Below are 20,233 nucleotides of genomic sequence, written 5' to 3'. Positions count from 1 at the left end.
AAAGGCCAGATTGCTGTCATTTTGATACCCTCCCTCTTGTTTAAACTGTTTCTTAAAAAAAGGGCCAAATGCAGACCAAAACAGTGTCTCTGCTGGTTTGATGTAAAGCATATATTTTCCAGCAGATTTCGAATAAGTTTTTTTACTTTTTTGTAAACTTTTTTTTGTAAATCCTTTCTGAAGCCATTTTGCCATTGCAACCACCTTCGGCATATAATATCTTTGTGTGGAATAATTTCAAAGTTATGTCCAATGACCAATCTATCTACATAGCAATGATAATTTATAAGACCCAAACTGCCTACAATAATTTAACAGTTCTACCAATAAAAGCAAACCCCAAGAATTGAAAGAGTTCAACTAAGTTCAATTTTTGGACGCTTTGGACCTTTCTGTGGACCAATTTGAAAACTGGGCCCAAAATCAAAAATCTAAATACACGGTTAAATTCAGCATATCAAAAAATAAAATGCTCCGCTGGGCGCAGCTTAATACGACCGCAGAGGTCGAACCCTGAACTGTTGGGGCAAGTATGGACACAACATTCAAGCTTGATACAGCACTGAATTTGGATTGTGATTAATTATTTGATACAGTATAGGTTTCTGACACAGAATGAATGTGGTCTAAGAACTTAAAAAAAATTTTAATTTACCTATTCATACCATATCATTATTATTTGCTTTTATATATAAATCAGAAATAACCAATTTAAAATGGAAAATTTTAAAGAAAAAAAAGGAAAAAAAAAATCCCCCCTCAAATTTTTTGAACCCCCTTATGATTCATCACCCCAAACTCAATCCCAGCCTTCCCTTTGTGTTACAATGTATTGTGCCTTGCAGTACAATTTCAGAGAGATCCGTACACTTGAACACAAGTTATTGTCTGGAAACTAGAAAAATGCTTGTTTTTTCGCCCCTTTTTGGCCCCAAATTCCTAAACGTTTAGGGCAATTACCCCCAAACTCAAACTCAGCTTTCCCTTTGTGATATGGAACCTTGTTGTACAATTTCATAAAGATCCATACACTTACACACAAGTTATTGTCCTGAAACTAGAAAAATGCTTGTTTTTTTTTCCCTTTTTGGCCCCTAATTCCTACAATTTTGAGGCAATTACCCCCAAAATCAATCCCAGCCTTCCCTTTGTGGTATAGTACCTTGCAGTAAAATTTCAGAGATATCCATACACTTGAACACAAGATATTGTCTGGAAACCAGAAAAATGCTTATTTTTGGCCCCCTTTTGGCCCCTTATTCCTAAACGTTTTGGGCAATTGCCCCCAAACTCAATTCCAGCTTTCCCTTTGTAATATGGAACCCTGTAGTACAATTTCAGAAAGATCCATACACTTACACACAAGTTTTTGTCATGAAACTAGAAAAATTCTTGTTTTTTGCCCCTTTATTGGCCCCTAATTCCTAAAATTTTGAGGCAATTACCCCCAAAATCAATCCAAACATTCCCTCAGTGATATGGAACCCTGTGGTACAATGTCAGAGAGATCCATACACTAACACACAAGTTATGTCTGAAAGTTACAAAAATGCTTATTTTTGGCCCCTTTTTGGCCCTTAATTCCTTAACTGTTGGTACCATAACCCCCAAAATCAATCCCAACCTTCCTTTTGTGGTATTGAACCTTGTGGTAAAATTTCATAGAGATCCATTCACTTAAACTAAAGTTAGAGTGCGACAACCAATGTGTCTTCGGACATGACGACGACGACAACGACGACAACAATGACGCCAACGTCATACCAATTTACGACCACAAAAATTTTGCTTTTTCCTAAACGGTTAGGGCCATTCCCCCTTTTTAATCTTTATTAAACCTTCCTTTTTTGGTATGGAACCTTGTAGTACAATTTCATAGAGATCCATAGACTTATACTCAAGTTATTGTTTGAAAACCAGAAAATCCTTGTTTTTTAGCCCATTACCCCCAAAATCAATCCCAACCTTCCTTTTGTGGTATGGAACCTTGTGGTACAATTTCACACACACTTATACTCAAGTAACTGTCTAATCAAATGTCTTCAGATGACGATGACAAAGTCATACCATTATATAATAAACAGCTGCGCCATGGGCGCATGATATACCCGTCGTCTTGTTTGTATATTTTTATGCAATAATCATAAATAGTTTCTGACATACAGCGCGACATGCGAAAACCCCCCTTTTTTTCCAAAAACTCAATATCTCTAAAATAAAATTTTGAATCAAAACCAAAAAGTATACAGATATTTAGATTAATATAACTAAGAAGTGTGTAAAATTTTAAGCAATAGTCATAAATCGATTTTGAGATATGGCGCGACATGTGAAAACCCCCCTTTAAAAAAAAAAAAATCAATATCTCTAAAATAAAATTTTGAATCAAAACCAAAAAGTATACAGATCTTAAGATTAATATAACTAAGAAGTGTGTAAAATTTCAAGCAATAATCATAAATTGTTTTTGAGATACGGCGCGACATGTGAAAAACCCCTCCCCTTTTTTTACAAAATACTCAATAACTCAAAAATAAAATTTTGAATCATCACCAAAAAGTATACAGATCTTAAGATTAATATAACTAAGAAGTGTGTAAAGTTTTAAGCAATAATCATAAATTGTTTTTGAGATACGGCGCGACATGTGAAAAAAAACACACACCTGAATTAGTTACTAAGTCCCATAACTCAAAAAGTTTTAATCTTATTTTCACCAAAAAGTATAGTTTGTTTGACCATCATAAGAAACAACTATTTTAAGTTTCATGAAATTTGGATAAGTCGTTCTCAAGTTACAGTGCGACATGTTTACGACGGACAGACGACATTTGTATACCATAATACGTCCCGTCAAAATTTTGACAGGCATATAAAAATTGATGTGTCTTCTTGACATGGGTCAATGTTAAGATTTTGTGGTTTGATCTGTTTCTTAAATGCTGCAAGCAATAGATCAGCTGTATTTAGTTTATGGAGTGATTCTTAGGTGTACATGTCTATCTGACTATACTATAAGGTATAGGGCCACTATATTTAGTGTATATAATGATTTTAAGATGTCTGACTGGCAGATTTCATCAGACCTTGACCTCATTTTCATGGTTAATTGGTCAATCTTAGTTTGTTGTCTCAGATACTGCAAGTCAAAGATCAATTGTATTTTGTGTATGGAATGAATGTAAGGTGTACATGTCTCTCTGGCAGGTTTCATCTGACCTTGACCTCATTTTTATTGTTCATTGGTGTGCTAAGTTTTCATGGTTTTATCCATTTGTAATAGGTGAACTATATTTGGTGTATGGAATGAATGTAAGGTTTACATGTCTGTCTGGCAGAGTTCATCTGACCTTGACCTCACTTTCATGGTTCATTAGTCAATGTTAAGTTTTCAGGGTTATCTCTGTTTCTTAGATACTGTAAGCAATAGATCAGCTGTATTTGCTGTATGAAATGGTTGCATGGTGTACATGTTGTCTGACAGGGTTCATTTGACCTTGACCTCAATCTAATGGTTCATTAGTCAGTGTTCAATTTTCTTAATTAAGCCTGTTTCTTAAATACTATAAGCAATAGGTGCACGATATGATAGTAAGGTGATCATGTCTGTCTGACTTTGACCTCATTCACATGGATCATTGATAATCATAAGTATATGCAATACTTGTTGTAATACTTTCATATTACAGATTTTTAATGTAATTTAATTCATGATGAACACAGCAGGTGAGACATTTGTGCACTTTTGTTGTTGTTTAAAGTTTCTTTCCATCTATCATAGATTAAAGAAAGAAGGCAAATATTCTAAAATGTGTCAAAAATCTTCATTTAAAGGCAATAACTCCTAAAGTAGTCAATAAATAGTGGCAGTCATGTTGGCATTTTTGTAGATCCAGTATTGCTGATTACTTTGCTTTGTATAGTTTCTCTATATATATTAGTTTTCAAAACTACATGGAACTGTTTCAGTGGAATAGAGTTAAGGTTGAAACTTTTTTCCCCACTTCTAGAATTGTGTTGCATATGGAGGAAACTGGGGAATCAAAAAATTAAAATCAGTAACAATGAGCAGTTTATTCCAGTAAAAAACATAGCAAACAAACATAATACAACTACAGACAATTCTCATTAATCTACTGATCATAATATATTATTGTATAAATGCACATTACAGAGGGATGAGCACCAAAAGTGACCACAGATGTTTAATATATTTACCATACATCTCACTAAATAGTATAGTGTTAATAGCTTCATTCTTTATACCCTCAACTTTTTTTCCTTTCAAGTTATAGAATTTTACATTGAATTTACTGATTTTTCATGTAAAACCAATTATTCAATTAATAATACACATACCAAAATATTTCTGATGTAAAATAATCATTCTTTATAAATAGCACATGCATTTGTTCAACGATTTTTTAAGTAGAAAAATGAGGTTTTTTTTAACTACTATTCAGATATTATTAAATTTGTGCAAAAGACACTTTTTATTTTGGTAAAATTTTCTATATGGCTTTAATCAACTGTTCAAGTTATTGCAATTCTACAAAGGCACTATAAACAAACTTTATCTGGTCACTGTTTTTTTTCTCTCTCACAAAGTACATTTATACAATATTAAATGATGTAAACTCTACTACACACATCCGTCTTTTTACAAAACAAATCTATACTGAAAGGCAAATGAAAAGGCATCAAATTTCTTTTCAACAAATACGCTAAAACTCAATTACGAAATCACTGAATGTTCACATTATCTCTTATCATCTTTGATACATAATATAAATGTTAAAACTCAGATGTGAAAATCGGTAAATATAATTGGCACTGAACATATATGCAACAATAAACAAACAAAAATAATAAACATATTTTAAAAAAATTTCAATCAACAAGAAAACTGATCTCTCAAGGCAAAGAATGCATGTCTAGACTGGCCATTATACCATCAACTGTTTACATGGATTTACATATTTATTGGTCAGACCATCTCATTTAGTTATATAAAAGTATCAACAAGCTATAAATGTAAAACCTTTAAATCATTTTAACATACTGTAACATGTGTAAGGTTGTTTATTTTTGTGGAATTTTCAATTTTCGCTACTTCTACAACCAAACTGATTTTATTTTTGCATTTTTTTTTTATCCCCGATTCTGTTGTTTATAGAACAAAATTTTTTAGGGAGATATTTTCAAGATTTTATCTTGTTTGTCAAGTTTGCAAAAAAAGCTTATCACGAAATATCCCACATTACAGTATAATATTTTAATATTCTTCATAATTATAGCATATGATTATGATAATGAATGAAGTATCTGAAATGGGTTAACTGAGGTAATTATTCTTATTAATTAGGTATATTATTGCACATTTTCTAATTATGGCTCCAATTGTAACTAAAAGCTGCATTCTTCAGACAACCTTTGGTATTCAAAATGCCAAGATCATGCTGTGTATGGATGTTTCTCTTTAAATGCATGAGCAAAAGTAAATGAAAGTTGCTGAAATGTCTATCAGCATTTGCTTGTTTTAATCTATGTTAAAACCATGGGTGTAATTGGGCAAAACCAATGTGATTTCAAGTGATTTTTGGAAAGTAAACAAATGATATAAGAACAGGTCCTATAATGATGAATTTTTCCTTTATTTCACTACAAAATGATGGAATATAGCTAATTACCAAAATGCAAAGTACAATAAATCAAATTAGTTTGATCTAGTATGAACATTAAACAAGTTACTGTTTAATAATATGTGAAAACCATGAAACAACTTTTTCAGTATTTTTCTCAACATTATTAACAGACAATATCCAATAACTTTTTCCTCAATATGCATTGTCAATTTACGATCTTATATTACATGTGACATATTGTTTATTGCGTGCATACATACAACTTATTACAGTTTACATGCCATCACAAAAATTATACAGACGTGTCAGATAAAAATCAATATTCAACTTGTTCATCAGATACAGTACAATTTGGAATTCTACATACAGAAAAATCAAAGCAAGAGTACATACAATTTGTTAAAAATTAAAAGTAGTTTCGAATGCTGTAGTTTAATATAAACCCCTTTACTGAAAAGTTCCAAATAAGACATAAAATTAAATGATTTTGAAAATTGGGAATGGTAGAAGACAGCTAATTCAGAAAGGACAAAAATGTTACTCGACAGTATGTCAATTAAACATTTAGAGAAAGAGGTCACCTACATGTTTCCCATTCTATTCTACAGGTTTAAGACTTAAAACATCCATGCATCTCTTTTTTATCATTCTGATGTGTCTGCACTATACTGTTTCATGAGAATACTGAATGGTTAAAAAACTACATAAAATTAACATTTCAATCTTTATGTAAATTTTAAATCAAATAAATCAAGGAATTCTCAAAGATTTAATAGGACTTAAAAGTTGTAATATTGAGATCTAAGACAACTCAAATCTATTATTTGTTTTTAAAAAAATATATCATATGTAATTCATTGAAGATCAACTGTTCATGTCGGCCATTCTTTACACATCCGTATAAAAATCTTCAGCTTGACTAGAGTATATTGATGATGTTTTTTATATGTATTATGCTTTTTTTAAAAGCACACTATATCACATAATATTTGGTTCAAAGGTTACTATTATATCACTTCCCTGAAGTCACATGGTTAGCATGATAAATATAAATATTGTTCCTCAAATTTGATCATAGTTTCTATTGAAGATTACTCTCAAAATTCATCATGTCTTGTTAGTGCTTCACCGAAATCTGTTGCTTGGCTTCCAACAAATGTGTCATAATGTTCAATTATTTCTTCTTTACTTAATTTGCCATCCTGAAAAATAAAACAGGAAAATGTAACATACATTTATTCCATACTAATCTGTGAAAACAACAAAATCAACTAATTAACTGTTTCTGCATCCAAACCAACACTGTACAAATTCAATGTTTATACTAGCATATTGCATTTAAACATTGATTGATTTACCTTCATATTTTTTCAACTCCTTGAGCAATTATAAAGTATTTTCTTCATGCTAGCATGAATATGACTATACGACACAAATGCCCCTGTCTGAAGCCTTGAACGGTAAAAGCCATTCAACAAGAACGAAACACAAACTTGATCTCCAAGTCATTATTATTATACACTGATGTACAAAAAACCAGATCCAGATATGTGGGCATTACAAGATAAAAGTCTGTACAAGGACAATTTTCATGAAAAGGGTTTTAGTTTTCGTTTATTGCGGTTTTTAAACTATACAGAAGATCTACTATAAAACGGAGCATACCCTTACATTCCTGTTTTTTATAAAGATTTCTCAATAATGGAATTTTAACAATTATGTAGTATCAAGTGATCTGTAAAAACATTGATGGCCGTACAGTGACCTATATTTGTTTTTCTACGTCATTTGGTCACGGGTGGAGAGTTGTATCATTGGCAATCATACCACATTTTCTTATTTTTATATCGACTTTTTGACTTTTTTATATGTAATCATCAATTTCATTCTGATTTATACAATAGTTCTGATACTTACCAGAAATGCCTGTTGCAAACAAATTAAATTGAAAGATTGTTTTTGTCCACTTTCAATATTGAATGAAAAATTGCACTAAATGCAAGAAAAAAATGTGAAATCTTGATAGAAATTGGAAATATATGGAGAAAAAAAACTTGCTGCTTAATTACATAACAAATTGATTTTATCCACTGAGGAAGAAAATATTTGATAACTGATGTATTTTAATATTGGAGTATAAATAAAGTAGTACACAGTAATTCAAAATCTGAATCACTAATGATCGAGATTAGAATGGCCATTAATTACAAAAAAAGTTTTAGCCACGTCTGACCAAGTCAAATTGACATAGGAATACTTGATGGATAAAAATATATAATTTATGCTTGGTTTTGACAACAAATAATTTTCTGCACAGCCGATGAGAAAAAGGAATCACTCTAAACTCCTCCAGCACATTCATGCTAAGAACCTCATTTTCCACAGCAACAGAAGTGTAACTATTATCTAATCCATGAGATATCCACCACCATTAGTAAGATTTAAATGAAGGCAGTCAAAAAAAAAATGCATTGTGGTGTCTGTAGCAATTATAGAAAAAATCATCATGAATATAACTTAAAATAGATGGCTGAATAAGTCATAAAATAGCCTATAGCTAGTTTCCAATATCAAATATAACCCCCTATCAAATTTCAATTGAACACACTTCCTTCACAATCATTTGTGTAACATTGAAAAGAAAATCTGGAATGTGACTTTATGGGCAATTAAATAAACAATATTCCTTTCATTAAAATCAGCTGTTACAATATACCACAAAGATGACATTACTATTATATATATAAAATTCACAAATAAAATGTACATTTACACATTAAATCTGTATCTAAAAATTATATCCAAGACACAAATGTCAACCTTTAACTGAAAAATAGCTGACTCTCTGACGAAATTTAGTGACAAAATCAGAAATGGAAAGTGTCATAAATCCCAAAGGTAATAATACATGCAAGCAAATAACCTTCCCAAAGTCAAAGTTTTAGTCATGATGTGGAAACTATTGTATATAGACCAGACAAAAGTGCAATCTATGTGTAAGGTTTATACATGAGACAGATCTAAAACCGATAAAATTAACTATAGAACTAGAAATAAAGATAGAACTATATTTCTGTAGAATTTTGTGGAAATTATTGTTTCTTTAGCATTGTTTAATATGTGAGAGCATAGAAGAAAGCTTGAATCTATCTATTTAATAGAAAATATCCTTTCAATCAACATAAATATAAAAAAAAAAATTTTTTGTTCTTCTTTAAGGATTTTAGTAAAATAGTACATTTTGTCATTCTCAGATCTGTATATTGTGAAATGTTCTAATTAAACCTTACAAAAACAGAGGAAATAGTAGTATGAAATAATTAAGTCTAGTCTGTTTACAATAGTTTCCAAACCATGTGATACATTTCAGCCAATAAGATTTGTGGTTACAAACCTTGTTGGTATCTGATTCATATATCAAGTGCTTGGCTTCAGCATCAGTATGATCATAATCAGGGGGAATAATCCAGTCTTTAACCTCCTCATGATCCATTTTGCCATCAGAATTTTTATCACGATATGTATTAAACTGTTCCCTTTCACTTTTGACCCATTCAGGCTCTTCCCCATCTTGATTTGGCCACATGTCACCTACAAAGGTCAAAAAAGTTTAGATATAAATATTAAGGTCACTATTAACGAACCTTATTTTCATCAGCTGTGAAAACAAGATGCTGTGCTTCTGATTCACTATGATCATAATCTTGTGGTATGATCCATTCCATTACTTCCTCAGCATTCAGTTTGCCATCTTTATCTTTGTCACGGTGGGACTTGAACTGTACTTTTTCACTTTCCACCCAGTCAGGTTTTCCATCATGAGGATAGTCTTCATCCTCATCCTCTTCATCTTCGTCATAAACATCAGCTAAATATCAAGCACATGTCAAGCAATCTAATGTTAAACTTTGTAAACTGAAAGATTTTTTCCTCTTTTTTAGTCAATTTCTACATTACGCATTCATCTTTTTTTTCATTTAATTTAAATTCTGAATATAAAACAGTTTGTACGAAAGTCGTGCTTAGCATACTTCCACAGGAAATTCATAGTATCAGAAAAACAGCAAGTAGGTATCTGACAGATCTTAAAAAAGCTTAGAAGTTACTGCCATGCTGCTGACTAAAAATAGAGTCATTCTATTTGGTACTTTTTGAGAAAAGTGTGATGACAAATTTTAAGATCATTCAGCATTTTGATAAATTCAACAGAAAACAAGAGTTGAGATGTGCAAATAATTTACAACATATTAATGTGAAGCTGCTGATAAAATATGACGTCATTCAGTTCAGTAGTCCCTGAGAAATTTTGACAAACATGTACCACCTGACATACAGAACAGTAACAATAACTCTTGTCAAAACATAACAAATATTTTGTAAGATATTTGAGATGTTTTTACCTATATATTCTTCTAGACTGATAAAACCATCTTTGTCTTTGTCTATATCTTCCATGGTCTCCTAAATTACAAAAAAATCAAATTAGTTTTAAATGAAACAAAACAAAATCAAGTTCACTTCAAATAAAACAATAATCAAGTTTGTTTTAAATAAAACAGAGTGTAAACTATTCATTATAAATACATTGATACAAATAGAAATATGAGCTTTTGATAATATTACTTTTAGATTCAAAAGCTAAAAATTTTGCTTTCTGTCTGTTAAACATTACAATCAATTTCATCATATCAAATATTAGTGACAAATGAAACAGTTTGGGTCTTCTGCATTTTGTCATTTTTTTTTAACAAACTCTACAGAAGGGCTGTACCATATGAAGGGAATAGTAATCTCCCCTTTTCTAAGAAAACTTTAGTTTCTAGTTTCTTTTTACAATATTTTACCTGTACAACAATATCTCTCATATGTCCTGCTTCTTCTGGATGTAAAAAGTCTGAAAATTCGGTTTTGTCTAATTTTCCATCTTTATTTTTATCTGCAGCCTTCCATCGTCTCTCATCACGATTGATCATATCTTTGTAACTAAAGTTTGGAGAGTTCTCATCATTATGGTCTGTAAGAAAAAAAGTAAATTGTTCATATAAATAGTTTATGAATATAATTACATATCATAATCAACATGATCAGACAAACTTGTTTCTGTTTGCTAATATTGGTTACACAACACTATGCGCTGATTTCATAACTACAATTCAAAGCAATTGGTTTAAAATTACAGGTAAGGCCAATTAAAATTAATTGATATATTTTCATCCCCACCGGCCCCTCTGAAATAGTCACGCCCCGATTTATTTTAATTTTTAAAAGATTAAAATTTTTAGATTTTGCTCATTTCCATTACCGTAACTGCCTCTAATTTCCTTTCATTCAAAACTTCCTGTTGAAAATTTCGTTTTTTTCATATTTCCTCCAGTAATTTTACCAAAAAAATTAAGTCTACATGTTCTGCTCATTATCTTCCCAGAATAGAGATTGATTACGGGAAGGGCATGGAAAAATCGGGTTACGAGTAAAAGGTGGCCATGGTGACCAAGAAAGCGAATCACGGCATGTCACAAATTTCAGAGATTACTGAAAAACCGTGGATTTTTCTAGCTATACAATGACTTAGTGTCAGGAAATTTGGACTGTGAACGATATTCAAAGCGCAAGACTCATGGAACACATTGGTACAAAAACATGACTGGAATAAAGAAATTAACACAAGCACAAACTTGTGAGATTTATGACCCAAAAAAGTCAGCCAACGTACACAATGTATAATAGCAAGCCCTTAGATTTACCCCAAGGCTATCGTTTTTTATTGACAAACAGCAAACACCCACTGTCCCCAGCCCCTCATTAGAGTCATTAAACAACTTCTTCTTTTTGGTTAAGTTCATTGTTTTACATTGTAATTATATTTGCATCTTGCATAAGAATCTTAAATGCATCAAACTTAGTATTAAGAGAGCATTTATCCACCTTCCTGGTATTAAATGAAAATAGGTTTCTAAAGCGGCAATTATTTGTAGAACAGTGGTTCAACTGTTGCCAATCAGAAATATTTATTTAAGAATCTTAAAAATTTGTAGAATTCCTTATATATACATGATATAAACTTATTATTACCCTTGCATAGGAAGAACACATTACAAAAGGGTTTCGGAGGAAATAAAAAAATAAAAAAAATAAAATCCTCCCACTTACCCCATTTTTTTCAAAAATCTGGATGAAAATCTACTATCTAATTTTAGTTGGCCTAATCAAATTGCAAGTTAATTTGAAAACAAGCATTCTGAGAGTATTGCATGGCAATACATAGTCCCCTACCGATTAAAAATTAATTGTACTGGAACAAAATGCTAACTTGATCTATAACTTGTCAAAGTGTAAACTATTTAACAAATATCAAGTCATTATCTTCAAGCATGACAAAAAAACAGATTATTTAAGTGAATTTTCTAAGTCCAAGGACCATAACTCTGCACAAAATCATCAGACCAAAACAAAATCCAAACTTGGTCTGTAACTTGTCATGATAAAACTATATACCAATTATCAAATCAATATCTTCAAGCATGATGAAAAAAAGTGTGGAAAACTGATTATTTGAGTGAATTTTTCTAAGTCCAAGGACCATAACTGCGCAAAATCATCAGATCGGAACAAAATTCGAACTTGATCTGTAATTCGTCATGATAAAACAATGTACCAATTATTAAATCAATATCTTCAAGCATGACGAGAAAAGTGCGGAAAACTGAATATTTTAGTGAATTTTCTAAGTCCAAAGACCATAACTCTGCACAAAATTATCAGACTGGAACAAAATTCGAACTTAATCTGTAACTTTTCATGATAAAACAATATACCAAATATCAAATCAATATCTTCAAGCACGAAGAAAAAAAGTGTGGAAAACTAATTTGCTTGACTGACGGATTGACAGACGGACGGAGTGCAAACCTAAAGTCCTCTTCGACTTCGTCAGTAGGGGACTAATAAAACAAAAATGCTTGCAACTAAGGAATCATTTGCCTAGTGTATGTACATTTTCTTTCTTAAAGATGAACTTTTCTCAATGTTACATTCTAGCAATGATTATGTGTTTTTTTATATTCTTCACAATACATCTATAAGAAAATATTGTTTGTTCCATATGCTGTCACAGTGTGAACTAGAGGCTCTAAAGAGCCTGTGTCGCTCACCTTGGTCTATGTGCATATTAAACAATGGACACAGATGGATTCATGACAAAATTGTGTTTTGGTGATGGTGATGTGTTTGTAGATCTTACTTTACTGAACATTCTTGCTCCTTACTATTATCTCTATCTATAATGAACTTGGCCCAGTAGTTACAGTGGAAAATATTTTGTAAAAATTTACAAAAATTTACAAAATTTATGAAAATTGTAAAAAATTGACTATAAAGGGCAATAACTCCTTAAGGGGTCAATTGACAATTTTGGTCATGTTGACTTATTTGTAGATCTAACTTTGCTGTACATTATTGCTGTTTACAGTTTATCTCTATCTATAATAATATTCAAGATAATAACCAAAAGCTGCAAAATTTTCTTAAAATTATCAATTCAGGGGCAGCAACCCAACAACATGTTGCCTGATTGGTCTGAAAATTTCAGGGCAGATAGATCTTGACCTAATGAACAATTTTATACCATCAGATTTGCTCTAAATGCTTTGGTTTTAGAGATATGAGCCAAAAACTGCATTTTACCCTATGTATTATTTTTTTGCCATGGCGGCCATCTTGGTTGGTTGGCGGGGTCATCGGACACATTTTTTAAACTAGATACCCTAATGATGATTGTGGACAATTTTGATTAAATTTGTCTTAGTAGTTTCAGAGGAGAAGATTTTTGTAAAAGATTACAAAAATTTACGAAAAATGGTTAAAAATTGACTATAAAGGGCAATAACTCCTTAAGGGGTCAACTGACCATTTTGGTCAAGTTGACTTATTTGTAGATCATACTTTGCTGAACATTATTGCTGTTTACAGTTTATCTCTATCTATAATAATATTCAAGATAATAACCAAAAACGGCAAAATTTCCTTAAAATTACCAATTCAGGGGCAGCAACCCAACAATGGGTTGTCCGATTCATCTGAAAATTTCAAGGCAGATAGATCTTGACCTGATAAACAATTTTACCCCATGTCAGATTTGCTCTAAATGCTTTGGTTTCAGAGATATAAGCCAAAATCTACATTTTACCCCTATGTTCTATTTTTAGCCATGGCGGCCATCTTGGTTGGTTGGCGGGGTTATCGGACACATTTTTTAAACTAGATACCCCAATGATGATTGTGGCCAAGTTTGGTCAAATTTGGCCCAGTAGTTTCAGAGGAGAAGATTTTTGTTAAAGTTTACGGACGACGGACAACGGACGACGGACGCAAAGTGATGAGAAAAGCTCACTTGACCTTTCAGGTCAGGTGAGCTAATAAAAAGAAATGTGGGGTATACATGTACATGAAAATAAATGAGACACCAACAGTATGTCTATTATATTTAAGATAGAAATTGTTGATTTATTTAAATAGTCTATTATAATTTAGATAGAAATTGTTGATTTATTTAAATAGTCATTATATTTAAGACAGAAATTGTTGATTTATTAAAATAGTCGTAACTACAAAATGGTAACTACAAAAGGGATCAAAAGAGAAGTCTGTTATCAAGAAGACAAAATATAGTAAATGGGGAATGTGTCCATGGGACACAGATGCCCCCTCTTGCATGCAATGTTATAAAATGGACATAACTAAAGAATGGTAAAAGTGACGCTACCCAAATTTGTACTTGATCTGAGTTGTGTGGTAATAAGCATTGTGTATAAGTTTCATAACATTTGGTAGAGGCAAACTTAAGTTATAGAATGGAAACGAAAATATTCAGCATTTTTTTTATTTGTAAAGGGGCATATCTCTAGAACAGTAAAATGTTACACCACCAAAATTCAAACTTGATCTGTGTTTTGTGATAATAAGCATTGTGTACAAGTTTCATAACATTTGGTTAAGGCAAACTTAAGTTATAGAATGGAAACGAAAATTCAGCCGATTTTTTAATTGTAAAGGGGCATAACTCTAGAACAGTAAAAGTGACACCACCAAAATTCAAACTTGACCTTTGTTTGTGGTAATAAGTATTGTGTATAAAATTCATAACATTTGGTTGAGGCAAACTTAAGTTCGAGAATGGTTACGAAAAATTCAGCCAGATTTTGATTGGTTAATACGAGGGAGTCAATTTACTCTATCCCATGAAAATTATCTATTACCCTTCACAGAGACGCTTGCTGAAGTGTGCGCTTTAATAAATACGGATGATTGTTATGTACAAGACAACATAGTTTATTACTTTGAATTTGAAATTTAATAGACAGTAATAACAGAACATTCAGTATAATAAATTAAATAACACATATCTGAGAGGGTGATAGAGCAGATTGTTAACCCTCGAAAAACATTGTCAACCTTGGCTTCGCCTCAGTTGACAATGTTTTCTCGGGGTAACAATCTGCTCTATCACCCTCTCAGCTATGTGTTATTTATATAATGCCCCCTCCGCTACGGCAGGGGCATAAATATCTTTATCAATACTGGAATTATTCTTAAAACGTATTGCTTACAGTAAAGTGAGATAGGTTGAAAATATATAACTTGCAGGTAATATTCAAAAATTCAAAAATTTTAAAAAACATAGAAAATCAATATTTTTTCAAGTTTGGAAGTACATGTATGCTAAGAACATTTATAAGCTATGTTTGAAAATATAATTGAAAATTATATAATTTTTAATGCATTTATCTTTGCCTACCACATTCAAACATGGGATATACACAAAAAGTTATCAACATAACATGTGTGAACAATATATAAAGCCAAACTTCTTAAACCTAAAGAAAGTTTCTCATTAGGTCAAAATGTTAATTCAAATATACTCACATATAAAACACACCTCTTGAAGATAGACTCAAAGAGCTAGGCTTTGAACTGACAACCTCCGAGTTGACAGGCCAGTGATCATTGTAGTTGACCACTTAGCCACAGCCCCTCCTTTGACATGCTGGAGAGGCATTATCTTCCCTCAAGCAAGTAGTTTTTTTTCAATATCCCTCCAGCCCTTTTTGCTTACAAGAGACTTATTACTACATATTGCAATATTTCAATTATCTCCCCTTCAACATGTAGATTCTAATTCTTTACACACATCCTCAGATATTTTTCTACAACTATCTTAAGTTTCATCAATATCTGTCTAGCTGATTAGGGGGAGTTGCACTTACAAAGCATATGGACAGACAGGTGGGGTGATTCCTTTATACACACCCCGCTTTTAATTTTTTTTTTTTATCTCTCAGTAAAATTATATGCACTTAATCACATTGCACACCTATTTCCACTTGCTAGAGGTAATCTCACTACAGAACACCTACCATCTTCAAAACCATATGTTCTCTTTTTATATGCCTCCCATACGAGTGTGTCTCCCTGTATATCATGATCTTTCCACATACGATCTGTGTCTGTCGTAATGTAACGTTTCTGTACATACTGTATCCATTCTTTCAGTTCTTCTTCTGTAACATCCCCGTCTTTGTTTTTGTCAATTTTTTCAACTAAAATACTGTAAAATTCCAAAAGAAAATATATAACTATTGAAAAAGAAATGTCCTAAGAGTACATTTGTCTTCAATTACTGGTAAAGGGTATTGTAAATTCAGAAATGATTGTGTGCACTTATTATTGCCATTCAATGACAATTGGCAAAAATGTGATGTTTCTGCCGAGACATTCTTTTGGGGTGTTAGATTTTTTGCAATAATAAAAGCATCACATTAATTTCTGAATTTACAGTAAATCAAAAATTGACATTAGAATATTGAAATGCATGTTACCCTGATTTGTGGAAATATCAGACAATATCAACATGTACATATGTAACTGAAGAAAAAGTTGGTAAATTAAATTACATAGTGTAAATTGTAAGTTTGCTTTGTGCATCTATTTGGTGTCATTTCATTAACGTATATATCCTACATATTGAATGCTTCATACTAGGTATATTACTATCATATCTAATACAACATGCTTAAATGTATAGTTTTACTGTCTTAGGTAAAATGTTGTATTTAAAAAATGTATATTGGATAAACAATTGAAATTTGTGTCTGTAATAAAGGTTAACTTACGCTAGTCGTTCTTTACTCTCTTCTGGTGTTAATTGATCAAATGTTTTCGCTTCTTCACGCCCAAGGAATGCTTCATGGTCATAATCATTATTGTGTTCTCCTTCTTCTTCATGTGGGGACTCACTTAATTTCTTAAATAACAAACAAAACGTGTTTATCTATAATTGTAGTATAATTAATCAAATAATACATTTTCAATTTTGTTTAATCATTAGAGAGTGAAGCATGAAAATTGGTGATTTAAGCATTACTATTATTAGGCAATTGTTTAAAAATCAAAACTATCTTTATTTTCATATGTAAGGTACAACATATTTGCCTCATGTATATATATATATATATATATATATAATCACATATTAACAAAACTGAGGTGAAAGGTGATTAGATTGATAATATAACAGTATCAAAAACAACATCAACCACATGACCTGATTTAAATGTATCAAAAACCCCCAAACCATTCTAAAAACATATAAATATTACTGGAATGCTTAAAATATGATATATTTATATATATCTTGAAGCAATATAGTAAAGATGTACAACTGATGAAATTCATGCTTGAAAACATTCATCGTAACTCAAACCTACAGTATAAAGTCTCTAGGGAACATATTTTATCCTGTTTTTATTTTTATCTGCATGAAATTTTCTCTACATTGTTTATTCTAAATCTCACTTGTAAAATTTCAACAAACGCCCCATTTTACGTTTTTTTTATCTATTGGATTTATACTATTGAGGTTTTGATTAGTGGAAACCTTTTCCAAATTTTAAAATGATTCAACAAAAACATGAAAGCTCTTAGCTGCTTTATAATAATAAGGGTTATCTTTACAAGTCTGCATCCCCCAAAATTCTACCCCAATTCAGATGTTTCTGTCTATTGAAATAAACTTTTGTTAAGAAATAATAACGGTTGTTTTAACATTTCTCCGTCCTTCATTTCAAATTTTTCTGATAATCTAACTTATCTGTGGTTCTGATGAGCAGAAGTCCCCTTACTATTTAACTAATTATTTACGTAGCCTCTACAATAATGATAAGTTTCTATAAAGTAAAGTATTTTTTGGTGGGTAAGAGAGGTGAACGATATCAAAGGGATATTCAAACTAATAAGTTGAAAACAAACTGACAACGTCATGGCAAAAAATGAAAAACCATGAAAAAACAAACAACAGTACACTATGTCACTAACCAGTGTGGCACAACATAGAAAACTAAAGACTGAGCAACATGATCCTTACCAAAAACTGGGGGTGATCAAAATTGAAAGAATCAGTGAGTACATTTGAAAATTGTAAAGCTATCAGAAGAGTAATACACATGTACTCTAATAAATCCATCTGACACAAGATAGACTTTATGATAAAGAACTGTACTGTGATCAACAAAAAAGGCAATGGTTATACCTAATATATTTACCTTCTCATGAACTCGGTTTTTATGGTCCTCTTCTCCTGGCTTTGGTATAGCAGAACAGTATGAGACACTTAAAATTCCCAGTACTACATATATACTAGAGGCTTTCATTTTGAAATGCTGAATCTTTAATCTATAAATAAACCAAGATTTATATTGAGAGTTTTCACAGATCAAATCAAGTATGTCCTTGGACAAATTTCTTTGCCAATATTCATATTTTTTCATTACTTTTGAACTTCAAGAACAAAACCCTTACTTGTTTTATCATTACAAATCGAACTAGAGATACTTTGAGCAAATTTCCAGACCATACCAGCTTGTAAATTTTGATATAATTGTGGAAATCTCCTGCGCGGGAGTATAGAATTTCCCGCTTTCGGATATTTTAACTCAGAATGACCAGCATTCGTATTTCTCAGGATTTTTCTTTACAATTAATAAAAAAAAACAAACAATCAGCGATCATTTCAAAACTTTGGTCAGTAATTTTTATGTTCGATTTATTAGTAATCAAAAACCATTTCTGCTATGTCAACTCAAACTAGATAAAGGTCTTTGTCTGAACCAAGCGGCAGTGTAAAAAAGAAGAAATATAACTGCAAATACCAAGCAGATTGAATGAAAAATTTCAATTTTTACGACCAAGTTCACTCAGCACAATGAATCTTTATTGTGCATATTATGTTCAAAAGGTTGACAGGTATGAAAACATACATCAACAAATGAGTAATTAATCATATCTAATTAAAAGGCCCCTTCAAAGTTAGTGTTGAATAGGGGACAGATTTTCATAATGGAGGTAAAAATGGTACAAAAAATACGGGAAAACATCATTAAAACAGAACAGTTGCTTGGAAACATGCATAGGATTTCACGTACTCTCAATACTATTTCCACCACTATAAAAAAATCTGCCCCCTATTCAATATGGCCAAATTCTAACATCAAAGACAATAGGTGATAGAAATAAGCTGCCAAGCGAATTCAGCAAAAATAACCTTATGCAATCTTTTATTCGCATGAAATTTTAAACACACATTATACTAATTGATAATTTGGTCCTACTTTTTTTTGCCACTTTACAGAAAAGTTTAAATTTTCGAAAATAGTATATATACTGAAAAGATGCTATCGCGATAAGCCCAGAAATCAGAGACAACCAAAATGTCATTGTAGCAGATATTGCATAGCCATAGATTATTTTAGATATTTGCTCGAGTAAAAATAAGCTTGTCACTTATAATATATATTGTTTTTTTTTCAAAATAGCGGGTATTATTTGACAGATAAAAAGTAAAATAACACAAATAACAAAAATACCGAACTCCAAGGAAAAGACTTTAAAAGACTTAATGCCAACTTTGCGTTAGTGAATGGGTTTTAATTCACGTGAATTAAAGGAGATGTAAACCACTTACCGTAATCGTTTATACACCTGATTATACACTATGACCTAACAATCAATACACAATGTACTTCTTACTACTTATAACATCTGTGCATCAAAAAAGCCGATTATTTTGTTTTCATTTTATACTAACCTCTCAGCTAAGTGGAGATAACTCAAAGCTACACGTTGCAACTGAAGTTGTCCAATCAAAATAAGGAACAATGCAGTTCGGTCCAGCCTGTTTGTCTACGCTGACGATAAAACCAATATTTCGATTGGTCCACGCTGAATGAATTACATTCTTGGCATTTGCCAGCGTGGCAGAGAAATTTGATCCGCCGTCGCAGAAGGGGGGAGCGTGTAATATTTTGAGAAAATGGAACAAAATTGACCTCGAAACATTTAGAAATACGTCTCGATACAAAAATATTCAGAGCGATGCCAAGCTCGGAACTTGTCACATTATTCAATATATATAATTTTTTAGATACCTCAAATCAGCCTGAGAGAAAATACTATAGATTGTTTGTTTTAATCTAGCATTTCTCCTTATAAAAAGAAGTGAAAGTAGGTTTCAGACAAAAACAAACATGACATTATTC

General features: G+C 31.4%; 1 protein-coding gene across 3 annotated transcripts; it reads right to left on the bottom strand.

The window, feature by feature from the left end:
* Positions 1-4,059: 4,059 nt before the first annotated feature.
* LOC127705198 (calumenin-like) lies at positions 4,060-19,857 on the bottom strand. Of its 3 annotated transcripts, none has more exons than XM_052209518.1 (8): positions 19,783-19,857; positions 18,242-18,371; positions 16,814-16,944; positions 16,058-16,248; positions 10,490-10,659; positions 10,046-10,106; positions 9,290-9,513; positions 4,060-6,847 (listed from the first exon to the last, which is right to left on the bottom strand). In XM_052209518.1, exons 2-8 carry the CDS (start codon positions 18,347-18,349, stop codon positions 6,743-6,745), a joined length of 990 nt encoding a protein of 329 aa, XP_052065478.1. In that variant the 5' UTR covers positions 18,350-18,371; positions 19,783-19,857; the 3' UTR covers positions 4,060-6,742. The 3 variants fall into 3 exon arrangements, with proteins under 3 accessions (XP_052065478.1, XP_052065477.1, XP_052065479.1); XM_052209517.1 differs by having other exon boundaries at positions 19,660-19,785; XM_052209519.1 differs by lacking the exon at positions 9,290-9,513 and adding an exon at positions 9,040-9,236 and having other exon boundaries at positions 19,660-19,785.
* Between the last annotated feature and the right edge of the window lie 376 nt (positions 19,858-20,233).

This window comes from Mytilus californianus, unplaced genomic scaffold, assembly GCF_021869535.1.
Source record: "Mytilus californianus isolate M0D057914Y unplaced genomic scaffold, xbMytCali1.0.p SCAF_6, whole genome shotgun sequence".
In the NCBI taxonomy this organism is placed as follows: domain Eukaryota; kingdom Metazoa; phylum Mollusca; class Bivalvia; order Mytilida; family Mytilidae; genus Mytilus; species Mytilus californianus.
This window is presented reverse-complemented; position numbering and strand designations above follow the sequence as displayed.

Coding starts and splice junctions, on each gene's coding strand:
- LOC127705198 (XM_052209518.1), bottom strand. CDS start 18,349: ATGAAAGCCTCTAGTATATATGTAGTACTGGGAATTTTAAGTGTCTCA. Junction 16,945..18,241: donor AAAACCGAGTTCATGAGAAG/GTAAATATATTA, acceptor TTGTTATTTAAG/AAATTAAGTGAGTCCCCACA. Junction 9,514..10,045: donor CAGTCTAGAAGAATATATAG/GTAAAAACATCT, acceptor CTTGATATTTAG/CTGATGTTTATGACGAAGAT.